Source organism: Pristiophorus japonicus, chromosome 1 (assembly GCF_044704955.1).
Source record: "Pristiophorus japonicus isolate sPriJap1 chromosome 1, sPriJap1.hap1, whole genome shotgun sequence".
Classification (NCBI taxonomy): domain Eukaryota; kingdom Metazoa; phylum Chordata; class Chondrichthyes; family Pristiophoridae; genus Pristiophorus; species Pristiophorus japonicus.
In genome coordinates this window covers 545,556,249-545,569,406 of record NC_091977.1, presented here as the reverse complement: position 1 = coordinate 545,569,406, position 13,158 = coordinate 545,556,249, and the positions used below count along the sequence as shown (strand labels likewise).

The following is a 13,158-nucleotide window of genomic DNA, read 5'->3' as shown; positions in this document are numbered from 1 at the left end:
CCCTCAGTACTGCCCCTCCGACAGTGCGGCACTCCCTCAGTACTGCCCTCCGACAGTGCGGCTCTCCCTCAGTACTGCCCCTCCAACAGTGTGGCGCTCCCTCAGTACTGCCCCTCCGACAGTGCGGCACTCCCTCAGTACTGCCCCTCCGACAGTGCGGCACTCCCTCAGTACTGCTCCTCCAACAGTGCGGCGCTCCCTCAGTTCTGCCCCTCCGACAGTGCAGCGCTCCCTCAGTACTGCCCCTCCGACAGTGCGGCGCTCCCTCAGTTCTGCCCCTCCAACAGTGCGGCGCTCCCTCAGTACTGCCCCTCCGACAGTGCGGCGCTCCCTCAGTTCTGCCCCTCCAACAGTGCGGCACTCCCTCAGTACTGCTCCTCCAACAGTGCGGCGCTCCCTCAGTTCTGCCCCTCCAACAGTGCGGCGCTCCCTCAGTACTGCCCCTCCGACAGTGCAGCGCTCCCTCAGTACTGCCCCTCCGACAGTGCGGCGCTCCCTCAGTACTGCCCCTCCGACAGTGCAGCGCTCCCTCAGTACTGCCCCTCCGACAGTGCCATTCTGATGAAAGATGGATGGTGTCCTAGCTCACCATTCCCCCAGCTGTAGTTGCTGGAGTGGGGGAGCGCTCGGTCTCAGTCGCTCTAACTGATGCAGTGACCGTCTCCGGACTAATATGGCAGGGGGATGGGAACCTATGCAGTGAGACAGGGCGAAGTAATATGGAGTCAGAAACAGATGGTAGAAAGGTAAAAAGCAATAGTGGAAGGCCGAGTAAACAAAGGCAAGAAACAAAAAGGGCCACACTACATCATAATTCTAAAAGGACAAAGAGTGTTAAAAAAACAAACCTGAAGGCTTTGTGTCTTAATGCAAGGAGTATCCGTAATAAGGTGGATGAATTAACTGTGCAAATAGATGTTAACGGATATGATGTGATTGGGATTACAGAGACGTGGCTCCAGGATGATCAGGGCTGGGAACTCAACATCCAAGGGTATTCAACATTCAGGAAGGATAGAATAAAAGGAAAAGGAGTTGGGGTAGCATTGCTGGTTAAAGAGATTAATGCAATAGTTAGGAAGGACATTAGCTTGGATGATGTGGAATCTATATGGGTAGAGCTGCAGAACACCAAAGGGCAAAAAATGCTAGTGGGAGTTGTGTACAGACCTCCAAACAGTAGTCGTGATGTTGGGGAGGGCATCAAACAGGAAATTAGGGGTGAATGCAATAAAGGTGCAGCAGTTATAATGGGTGACTTTAATATGCATATAAATTGGGCTAACCAAATTGGAAGCAATACGGTGGAGGAGGATTTCTGGAGTGCATAAGGGATGGTTTTCTCGGCCAATATGTTCAGGAACCAACTAGGGAGGAGGCCATCTTAGACTTGGTGTTGTGTAACGAGAGAAGATTAATTAGTAATCTCGTTGTGCGAGGTCCCTTGGTGAAGAGTGACCATAATATGATGGAATTCTTTATTAGGGTGGAGAATGAAACAATTAATTCAGAGACCATGGTCTAGAACTTAAAGAAGGGTAACTTTGAAGGTATGAGGCGTGAATTGGCTAGGATAGATTGGCGAATGATACTGAAGGGGTTGACAGTGGATGGGCAATGGCAGACATTTAGAGACCGCAGGGATGAACTACAACAATTGTACATTCCTGTCTGGCGTAAAAATAAAAAAGGGAAGGTGGCTCAACCGTGGCTATCAAGGGAAATCAGGGATAGTATTAAAGCCAAGGAAGTGGCATACAAATTGGCCAGAAATAGCAGTGAACCCGGGGTCTGGGAGAGATTTAGAACTCAGCAGAGGAGGACAAAGAGTTTGATTAGGGCAGGGAAAATAGAGTACGAGAGGAAGCTTGCAGGAAACATTAAGACAGACTGCAAAAGCTTCTATAGATATGTAAAGAGAAAAAGTTTAGTAAAGACAAACGTAGGTCCCCTGCAGTCAGAATCAGGGGAAGTCATAACGGGGAACAAAGAAATGGCAGACCAATTGAACAAGTACTTTGGTTCGGTATTCACTAAGGAGGACACAAACAACCTTCCGGATATAAAAGGGGTCAGAGGGTCTAGTGAGAAGGAGGAACTGAGGGAAATCCTTATTAGTCGGGAAATTGTGTTGGGGAAATTGATGGGATTGAAGGCCAATAAATCCCCAGGGCCTGATGGACTGCATCCCAGAGTACTTAAGGAGGTGGCCTTGGAAATAGCGGATGCATTGACAGTCATTTTCCAACATTCCATCGACTCTGGATCAGTTCCTATGGAGTGGAGGGTAGCCAATGTAACCCCACTTTTTAAAAAAGGAGGGAGAGAGAAAACATGGAATTATAGACCGGTCAGCCTGACATCAGTAGTGGGTAAAATGATGGAATCAATTATTAAGGATGTCATAGCTGCGCATTTGGAAAGAGGTGACATGATAGGTCCAAGTCAGCATGGATTTGTGAAAGGGAAATCATGTTTGACAAATCTTCTGGAATTTTTTGAGGATGTTTCCAGTAGAGTGGACAAGGGAGAACCAGTTGATGTGGTGTATTTGGACTTTCAGAAGGCTTTCGACAAGGTCCCACACAAGAGATTAATGTGCAAAGTTAAAGCACATGGGATTGGGGGTAGTGTGCTGACATGGATTGAGAACTGGTTGTCAGACAGGAAGCAAAGAGTAGGAGTAAATGGGTACTTTTCAGAATGGCAGGCAGTGACTCGTGGGGTACCGCAAGGTTCTGTGCTGGGGCCCCAGCTGTTTACATTGTACATTAATGATTTAGACGAGGGGATTAAATGTAGTATCTCCAAATTTGCGGATGACACTAAGTTGGGTGGCAGTGTGAGCTGCGAGGAGGATGCTATGAGGCTGCAGAGTGACTTGGATCGATTAGGTGAGTGGGCAAATGCATGGCAGATGAAGTATAATGTGGATAAATGTGAGGTTATCCACTTTGGTGGTAAAAACAGAGAGACAGACTATTATCTGAATGGTGACAGATTAGGAAAAGGGGAGATGCAAAGAGACCTGGGTGTCATGGTACATCAGTCATTGAAGATTGGCATGCAGGTACAGCAGGCGATTAAGAAAGCAAATGGCATGTTGGTCTTCATAGCGAGGGGATTTGAGTACAGGGGCAGGAGGTGTTGCTACAGTTGTACAGGGCCTTGGTGAGGCCACACCTGGAGTATTGTGTACAGTTTTGGTCTCCTAACTTGAGGAAGGACATTCTTGCTATTGAGGGAGTGCAGCGAAGATTCACCAGACTGATTCCTGGGATGGCGGGACTGACCTATCAAGAAAGACTGGATCAACTGGGCTTGTATTCACTGGAGTTCAGAAGAATGAGAGGGGACCTCATAGAAACGTTTAAAATTCTGATGGGTTTAGACAGGTTGGATGCAGGAAGAATGTTCCCAATGTTGGGGAAGTCCAGAACCAGAGGTCACAGTCTAAGGATAAGGGGTAAGCCATTTAGGACCGAGATGAGGAGAAACGTCTTCACCCAGAGAGTGGTGATCCTGTGGAATTCTCTACCACAGAAAGTTGTTGAGGCCAATTCACTAAATATATTCAAAAAGGAGTTAGATGTAGTCCTTACTACTCGGGGGATCAAGGGGTATGTTGAGAAAGCAGGAATGGGGTACTGAAGTTGAATGTTCAGCCATGAACTCATTGAATGGCGGTGCAGGCTAGAAGGGCCGAATGGCCTACTCCTGCACCTATTTTCTATGTTTCTCTGTTTCTCACTCTGTGTTGGTTGTGCCCACAGTAACACCACAGGAAAGTTCCCCGAATACCCCAGCATGGAGCAAGGAGGCTCAGGGGTACTCTTCGCCGAGAAAACGCCTGATCAGGTAGAGCTTTGTTGTATCGGAGAAACGTCCTGAGCAAGCACATGCCACAGCCCAGTCCGTCCGAGCATTGGTGTATACATCGCCTCCCCCTCCTCCTGCCCCTCCCCTGCACCACCTCCCCCACTCCACTCCCCCACACCCCACTCCCCACTCCCCTCCCTCTCCCGCACTCACCTCCCCACTCCCCTCTCCCACTCCTCACACCCCTCCTCCACTCCCCACCCCGCACTCCACTCCCCTCCCCCACTCCTCACTCCCCTCCCCCACTCCCCACTCCTCACTCCCCTCCCCCACTCCCCACTCCTCTCCCCATTCCCCATTCCCCAACACACATCCCCCAAACTTCCCCACACCACTTCCCCATCCCCTCACACCTCCCACTTCCCTCCCCCAAAAACCCAGGGGAGGGGAGTTGCGGGAGGGGAGTGGGGGTGAGGGGAGGGGCGCACGGGTGGGGGGAGTGGGGCTGGGGAGAGCGGGGCTGGGGGGAACAGGAGAGGGGAGTGGGGGTGCAGTGGTGGGGAGCAGGGGATGAAAGCGGGGGAGCGGGGCAGTGGAGTGGGGGCGGGGATCTGGGGTGCGGAATGGGTGGGAGCGGGGGAGGGGGTGGGAGACGGACTGGGTGGGGGGAGTGGGGGAGGGGGAGCAGGGGAGGAGTGGGGGAGGGGTAGCCGGGGAGGGCGGCTGCGGGCGGGCTGGATGCGGGGAGCGGGGGAGGGGTAGCGGGGGAGGGCGGCTGCGGACAGGCTGGATGGAGGGAGCGGGGGAGGAGTGGTGAGGGGGAGCGGGAGCGGGGGAGGGGTTGGAGGATGGGAGAGCGGGGGAGGGGGAGCGGGGGAGGAGGGAGCGGGGGAGGGGGGAGCGGGGGAGGGGTTGGAGGAAGGGAGAGCGGGGGAGGGGGAGCGGGGGAGGAGGGAGGGGGGAGCGGGGGAGGGGGAGCGGGGGAGGAGTGGGGGAGGGGGGGCAGGTTAAGGGGAGCGGGGGAGGGGGAGCGGGAGTGGGGAGGGGTTGGAGGAAGGGAGAGCGGGGGAGGGGGAGCGGGGGAGGAGGGAGCGGGGGGGGAGCGGGGGAGGAGTGGGGGAGGGGGGCAGGTTAAGGGGAGCGGGAGCGGGGGAGGGGTTGGAGGAAGGGAGAGCGGGGGAGGGGGAGCGGGGGAGGAGGGAGCGGGGGAGGGGGGAGCGGGGGAGGGGGAGCGGGGGAGGAGTGGGGGCAGGTTAAGGGCAGCGGGGGAGGTGGAGCGGGGGAGTGGGGGCGGGGGCGTGTGGGGAGGGGGAGCGGGGGAGCGGGGTGAGGTGGGGGGAGGGGGAGCGGAGGAGGGGGAGCGGGGGTGGGTGGGGGAGGGGAGGGGGTTGGGGGGAGGGTGAGAGGGGGAGCAGAGAAGGGGAAGCGGGGGAGGGGGAGCGGGGGGTAGGGGAGGGGGAGTGGGGGAGTAGAGGGGGGAGGGGAAGCGGGGGAGTGGGGGGAGGGGGAGCGGGGAGGGGGAGCGGGAGTGGGGGGTGGGGGAGCGGGTGGGGTGGGGGAGGGGAAGCAGAGGAGGGGAGAGGGGGAGCGGGGAAGGGGGAGGGGGAGGGGAGCGGGGGAGGGGGACTGGGGGTGGGGGAGCGGGGGAGGGGTGGCGGGGGAGGGGTGGGGGAGGGGGGAGGGGAGGGGGCGGGGGAGGGGGAGTGGGGGGGTGGGTGGAGGGGAAGTGGGGGAGGGGAAGTGGGGGAGGGGAGGGGGAGGGGAGCGGGAGAGGGGAGGGGAGCGGGGGAGGGGGAGTGGGGGAGGAGAGGGGGAGGGGGCGCGGGGGAGTGGGGGGAGGGGAGCGGGGGAGGGGAGGGGAGGGGGAGCGGGGGAGGGGAGCGGGGGAGGGGAGCGGGGAGCGGGGGATGGGAGGGGGAGGGGAGCGGGGGAGGGGAGGGGAGGAGGAGCGGGGGAGGGGAGGGGGAGCGGGGGAGGGGAGGGTGAGCGGGGGAGGGGAGGGGAGGGGGAGCGGGGGAGGGGAGGGGGAGTGGGAGCGGGGGAGGGGAGGGGGAGCGGGGGAGGGGAGGGGGAGCGGGGGAGGGGGAGGGGGAGTGGGAGCGGGCAGGGGAGCGGGGGAGGGGAGGGGGAGGGGAGGGGAGTGGGAGCGGGGGAGGGGAGCGGGGGAGGGGAGGGGAGGGGAGCGGGGGAGGGGAGGGGAGGGGGAGCGGGGGAGGGGAGGGGAGGGGGGGGAGGGGAGGGGAGCGGGGGAGGGGAGGGGAGGGGGAGCGGGGGAGGGGAGGGGAGGGGGGGAGGGGAGGGAGGGGGAGCGGGGGAGGGGAGCGGGGGAGGGGAGGGGAGGGGAGCGGGGGAGGGAGGGCAGTGCGGCCGGGTTGGGAACAGTACCAGGACCAGTATTTGTCCTTCACTTTCCCGGGTTTTCCTGTCACAGCTGACGGCAGAAATCGCTGCAGAGGCGGCGGAGGAAGAAAAGCTGCTCGCAAAAAAAGGCCCGAAGAATGCACCAAAGGAAGAGAATAAAGAAAAGAAAGAAAATAAAGTAAAGAAAGCAAAAAAGAAGCCAGAGGTGAGCCAGTCACATGGGATAATACTGTGTGTACACAGGACCACACGCTGAGTGTACACACTGTGTATACAGGACCATACGCTGAGTGTACACACTTTGTATGCACAGGACCAAATGATGAGTGCACACATTGTGTATACACACTGTGCATTCGGAATAAGGTGGATGCATTAACTGCGCAGATAACAATTAACGGATACGATGTGATTGGGATTACAGAGACATGGCTCCAGGGTGACCAATGCTGGGAACTCAACATCCAGGGGTATTCAATATTTAGGAAGAATAGACAGAGAGGAAAAGGAGGTGGGGTATCGTTGCTGGTTAAAGAGAAGATTAACGCAATAATAAGGAAGGACATTAGCCTGGATGATGTGGAATCGGTATGGGTGGAGCTACGGAATACCAAAGGGCAGAAAACGCGAGTGGGAGTTGTGTACAGACCACCAAACAGTAGTAGTGAGGTTGGGGACAGCATCAAACAAGAAATAAGGGATGTGTACAATAAAGGTACAGGCGGAAAATGTTATGTTGGCCTTCATATCGAGGGGATTTGAGTATAGGAGCAGGGAGGTCTTACTGCAGTTGTACAGGGCCTTGGTGAGGCCTCACCTGGAATATTGTGTTCAGTTTTGGTCTCCTAATCTGAGGAAGGACATTCTTGCTATTGAGGGAGTGCAGCGAAGGTTCACCAGACTGATTCCCGGGATGGCTGGACTGACATATGAGGAGAGACTGGATCAACTGGGCCTTTATACATTGGAGTTTAAAAGGATGAGAGGGGATCTCAGAGAAACATATAAGATTCTGACGGGACTGGACAGGTTAGATGCGGGAAGAATGTTCCCGATGTTGGGGAAGTCCAGAACCAGGGGACACAGTCTTAGGATAAGGGGTAGGCCATTTAGGACTGAGATGAGGAGAAACTTCTTCACTCAGAGAGTTGTTAACCTGTGGAATTCCCTACCGCAGAGAGTTGTTGATGCCAGTTCATTGGATATATTCAAGAGGGAGTTAGATATGGCCCTTACGGCTAAAGGGATCAAGGGGTATGGAGAGAAAGCAGGAAAGGGGTACTGAGGTGAATGATCAGCCATGATCTTATTGAATGGTGGTGCAGGCTCGAAGGGCCGAATGGCCTACTCCTGCACCTATTTTCTATGTTTCTATGTTTCCATAACGATAGCCCTGGCATTTATGTCCATCACCGATAACACCAAACAAATTTCACAGCATAAAGATGTTTCGGCAAGTACTTTACACAAAATAACGTCGTTTTCAGGCAGGAATGCAAATGGCAGAACATACACGCTTGCAGCTGCACGATCTCAGATGACTCAGAGTCCACCATCAAGTGTTAATGCGAGACAATTAACACCTTGTTGACGCTGCGGAGGTGATCATCGAGACCATCAATGCCGCTTCAAACACTGTGTGTGCAAAGGCTGTGGAACAATGGGACACCTCCAGAGAATGTGCAGACGAGCTGCAAACCACCACGTTGCAGAGGAAGACCGATCCATGGTGGATCAAACTGAACTAGAGACTCAAACCGAGGAGGCAGAAGTGTACGGGGTACACACCTTCACCACAAAATGTCCACCGATCATGTTAAGATTCAAACTGAACGGAATTCCAGTATCCATGGAATCGGACACGGGTGTGAGTCAGTCAATCATGAGCAAAAAGGCCTTCGACAGGCTGTGGTGCAACAAGGCACACAGGCCCAAGCTGAGCCTTATTCATACCAAGCTGAGAACTTACACTAAAGAGCTGACCCCTGTAATTGGCAGCGCAGCAGTAAAAGTCTCCGATGATGGAGCAGTGCACGAACTCCCACTATGGATTGTACCAGGAGATGGCCCCACACTGTTCGGCAGAAGCTGGCTGGGGAAAATCTGCTGGAACTCATCTTCATCATAGGCAGTCCCTCGGAATCGAGGAGGGCTTGCTTCCACTCCCAAAGTGAGTTCTTTGATGGCTGAACAGTCCAATACGAGAGCCACAGACCCCGTTACAGGTGGGACAGACATTGGTCGGGGGAAGGGGTGGGTGGGGCTGGTTTGCCGCGCGCTCCTTCCGCTGCCTGCGCCTGGCCTCTTCACGCTCCTTGCGTCGAGACTCAAAGAGCTCAACGCCCTCCCGGATGGGCTTTCTCCACCCCGGGCTGTCTGCGGCCAGGGTCTCCCAGGTGTCAGTGGTGATGTCGCATTTTACCAGCGAGGCTTCGAGGGTGTTCTTATAATGTTTCCGCTGTCCTTCTTTGGCTTGTTTACCATGAAGGAGCTCCGCGTAAAGCCTTTGTTTAGGGAGTCTCGTATCTGGCTTGTGTACTATGTGACCTGCCCAGCGAAGCTGATCGAGTGTGGTCAGTGCTTCAATACTGGGGATGTTAGCCTGGTCGAGGACACTGATGTTGGTGCACCTGTCCTCCCAGGGGATTTGCAGGATCTTGTGGAGACATCGTTGCACTGTGGGCATTCAGCATCTCAGGGTCATCAAGGCACACCAGATTGGCTGTGAGGCGCTGGCTGTATAGGGCTCTCTTAGCTGGGTCTCTAAGTGCCCTGGCATTAACTTTTTTGCGGAACTGTTTCTGCTGCCCCCTCTGCTTTGAGTCTATGTTGTTGTCGATGATGGATTGGATTAGGCGGTGGTCCATCCAGCAGTCGTCAGCTCCTGTCATGGCGCGGGTGAAGCGCACATCCTTGTGATCCCTGGCTCGGATGATGACTCAGTCGAGCAGGTGCCAGTGTTTGGAGCGAGGGTGTTGCCATGATGCCTTGTATTTGTCCCTCTGGTGGAACAGGGTGTTGGTGATGAGGAATTCATGTTCTCGACATTTTGTCAGGAGTAGGGTACCGCTCGAATTGGCTTTCCCTACCCCCTCTCTGCCAATCACGTCTCCCCAGAGGGCTGTGTCTTCGCCAACCCTGGTATTAAAATCACCCAGGAGGATCAATTTGTCGCCCGTGGGGACACGGGACAAGGATGGAATAAAAACCCTCTTTTGCCTCATCCGTTGCAACGAGTGTAGGGGCGTACGCACTGATGACTGTGGCACATTGGTTCCGAGATAGGTTGATATGGAGAGTCATGAGGCGTCCGTTGACCCCACAGGGCGAGTCTTTGAGGCGGTCGACCAGCTCATTCTTGACGGCAAAGCCGACTCCATGAAGATGGCGTTCTGTCTCTGGTTTCCCTTTCCAGAAGGTGTGCCCTCCACCATGTTCCTTCAACTGGCCTTCCCCTGCTCGCCCGGGTCTCACTTAGGGCGGCGATCTCAATGTTAAAACGTCTGCCTTCCCGGGCAACTATGGCGGTGTGGCGTTCCGGCCTGTTGCTGTTGGGATTGTCCATGAGGGTCCTGACGTTCAAGGTCCCAAACTTCATACTGACGGAACGGAAGATGCCAGTGCGTGAGTTCTTTTAACGTGGGGTGGCTGCTGCACACAGACAACCGCACGGGCTTAGCTGGACAAGGTCTTGGTCCAGTGGCAAGGGGATCCAAGACAACTGGAGACCAGCACAGCTCGATAAGCCTAACTGCCTACGGCGAAGTGTTGGTCACAAGCTCGGCGCCGAGTAGCGCCATTGGTGGTAGATGGCCCGAGGCTGGGTTGGGGGCAGGCTTTAGGAAGGTGACTTCCAAAGTTATTTTAAAAGTTAAAAGTTGATGAAAATTCCCAATTTGTTCAAAAAGTTTCTAAGAGTTGTTCGAAAGTCTAAGATGCAGATCAATAATAGGTTATAAAAGTTTCCCCAATTGTTTAAAAGTTAAGATTGATTCAAAGATTTTTTTAAAAGAAGAATTAAAAGTCGGTTAAGGTGCAGGGGTCCCTTTGGCCCGGGACAGAAGCAGGCCGGCGCAGAGCCCACACAGATCCATCTGGCGAGCACACCAGGCAAAAGACAGCTCCGTGGGTGTTTTGGCACTGAGCGACACCGAGCCAGTCGGGGCTGCTACCTTCACTCTCCTTGGCTTGTTGTCCGTTTTCCTTGGTGTGTGTGTCCCGGGCTCAGGGCCCTGCTGTGTGTCCCGGGTGGTGCCAGGCCAGGTCCGGGCCAAAGGGTCCCTGCGCCGGCCCACTTGTACCCCGGGCCGAAAGGACCTCGCACTGACCTGCGACTCCTGTTCGAGGCTTGTAACCTGAGCCTAGCGAGGCTCCACGCTGCGAGGAGGTGCACCCCCGCAGAGACTGAGCCCGGCACAGCCTGAGAAGCACAGCGGGAAACTGGGACCGCCTGGGGAAACAGGCTCAGCCTGGCTGGAACTGGGATGACATCCGAACGCTTTCGTCAGTCGACGACGCCTCATGTGCCCAGGTTCTGAGCAAGTTTCCGTCGTTATTTGAGCCAGGCATCGGAAGTTTCTTGAGGGCGAAGGTGCAGGTCCACTTGATTCCCGGTACGCGACCCATCCACCACAAGGCACAGGCGGTGCCAAATATGATGCGAGAGAAAGTGGAGATCAAGCTGGACAGGTTACAACAAGAAGGCATCATCGCGCTGGTGGAGTTCAACGAGTGGGTCAGTCCGATTGTTCTGCTCCTCAAAGGCGATGGCACGGGCAGAATTTGTGGGGACTATAAAATAACGATTAACCGTTTTTCGCTGCAGGACCAGTACCCGCTACCCAAGGCAGACGACCTATTTGTGACACTGGCAGGAGGGAAGATGTTCACCAAGTTGGACCTGACCTCGGCCTACATGACCCAGGAGCTGGCGGTATCTTCGAAAGGCCTCACCTGCAGCAACGCACAAAGGTCTGTTCATCTACAATAGATGCTCATTTCGGATTCGATCAGCCGAGGCTATTTTTCAAAGGAACATGGAGGGTCTGCTAAAGTCGGTTCCACGCACCATGGTTTTCCAGGACGACATATTGATCACAGGTCGGGACACCATCGAACACTTGCAGAACCTGGAAGAGGTTCTAAGTCGGCTAGATCGTGTGGGACTCAGATTGAAACGCTCGAAGTATGTTTTCCTGGCGCCAGAGGTCGAGTTCTTGGGGAGATGAATCGCGGCAGATGGCATCAGACCCACCGACACCAAGACAGAGGCCATCAAGAACGCGCCGAGACCACAGAACGTGACGGAGCTGCGGTCGTTCCTGGAACTCCTCAATTGTTTTGGTCATTTCCTACCCGGGTTAAGCACCTTGCTAGAACCTCTACATGTGTTGTTACGCAAGGGAGATGACTGGGTATGGGGGAAATCACAAGAGACAGCTTTTGAGAAAACCAGAAATCTGTTATGTTCCAACAAACTGCTTGTTCTGTATGACCCATGTAAACATTTAGTGCTAGCTTGTGATGCGTCTTCGCACAGGGGTCAGGTGTGTGTTCCAACAAGCAAATGAATCGGGGACATTGCAACTGGTCGCCTATGCGTCCAAGGCCGAAAGGGCCTACAGCATGATTGAAAAAGAAGCTCTGGAGTGCGTTTATGGGGTAAAAAAAATGCACCAGTATCTGTTTGGTCTTAAGTTTGAGTTAGAAACTGACCATAAGCCGCTCATATCGCTAGTCTCAGAGAGCAAAGGGATTAACACCAATGCCTCTGCTCGCATCCAAAGATGGGCGCTCACGCTGTCTGCATGTAACTATGTAATCTGCCACAGACCGGGCACAGAGAACTTCGCTGATGCTCTCGGTCGGCTACCATTGCCCACCACCGGGGTGGAAATGGCACAACCTGCGGACTTGCTCTTGGTGATGGATGCATTTGAAAATGAAAAGTCACCCGTTACGGCCCGCCAGATCGGGACCTGGACCAGCCAGGATCCTGTACTGTCCCTGATAAAACACTGTGTCCTCCATGGGAGCTGGTCCGGTGTCCCAGCGGTGATGCAGGAGGTGATTAAGCCGTTCCAGCGGTGCAAAGTCTAAATGTCCATACAGGCGTGTACTGTCTTTTGTGGGGTAATCGCGTGGTTTTTCCGAAGAAAGGCAGAGAAACGTTCATAAGCGACCTACATAGTACCCACCCAGGAATAGTAATGATGAAAGCTATAGCTAGATCCCATGTGTGGTGGCCTGGCATCGACTCAGATTTAGAGTCATGCACGCGCCAATGCAACACTTGCTCTCAGCTGAGCAATGCACCCAGGGAGGCCCCGCTAAGTTTGTGGTCGTGGCCCTCCAAACTGTGATCTAGGATCCACGTGGACTTTGTGGTCCGTTTCTAGGCAAAATGTTTTTGGTTGTTGTGGATGCTTATTCAAAATGGATTGAATGTGTAATGTCTGTAAGCACGTCCACTGCCACCATCGAAAGCCTACGAGCCATGTTTGCCACATGTCCTTGTCAGTGACAATGGGCCGTGTTTCAGCAGTGCTGAATTCAAAGAATTCATGACCCACAATGGGATCAAGCACGTCACATCTGCCCCGTTCAAGCCCGCATCCAACGGCCAGGCAGAACGGGCAGTTCAGACCATCAAGCAAAGTTTGAAACGCATGTCGGAAGGCTCCCTGCAGACCCGGCTGTCCCTAGTGCTGCTCAGCTACCGCACCAGACCCCACTCACTCACCGGGACTCCCCCAGCCGAGCTACTCATGAAAAGGGCGCTCAAAACAAGGCTCTCTCTTGTCCATCCTGATCTCCATGATCACATCAAGGGCAGGCGGCATCAACAAAGCAGATACCATGATCATGCAAACTTGTCACGCGATATTGGTCAATGACCCTGTACTTGTACTCAATTATGGACATGGTCACAAATAGCTTGCGGGCACTGTCATAGCCAAAGAAGGGAATAGGGTGTTT

At 54.9% G+C, this 13,158-nt stretch overlaps 1 protein-coding gene across 1 annotated transcript in view; it reads left to right on the top strand.

Moving 5' to 3' along the window:
- LOC139273152 (dynein regulatory complex protein 11-like) overlaps window positions 1–13,158 on the top strand; it is a 245,807-nt gene that overhangs the window by 99,731 nt on the left and 132,918 nt on the right. Inside the window, exons 5-6 of the mRNA XM_070889687.1 lie at window positions 3,774–3,858; window positions 6,251–6,385. Of these exons, the coding sequence (XP_070745788.1) occupies window positions 3,774–3,858; window positions 6,251–6,385 (220 nt within the window). The remainder of the gene's footprint in view (window positions 1–3,773; window positions 3,859–6,250; window positions 6,386–13,158) is intronic.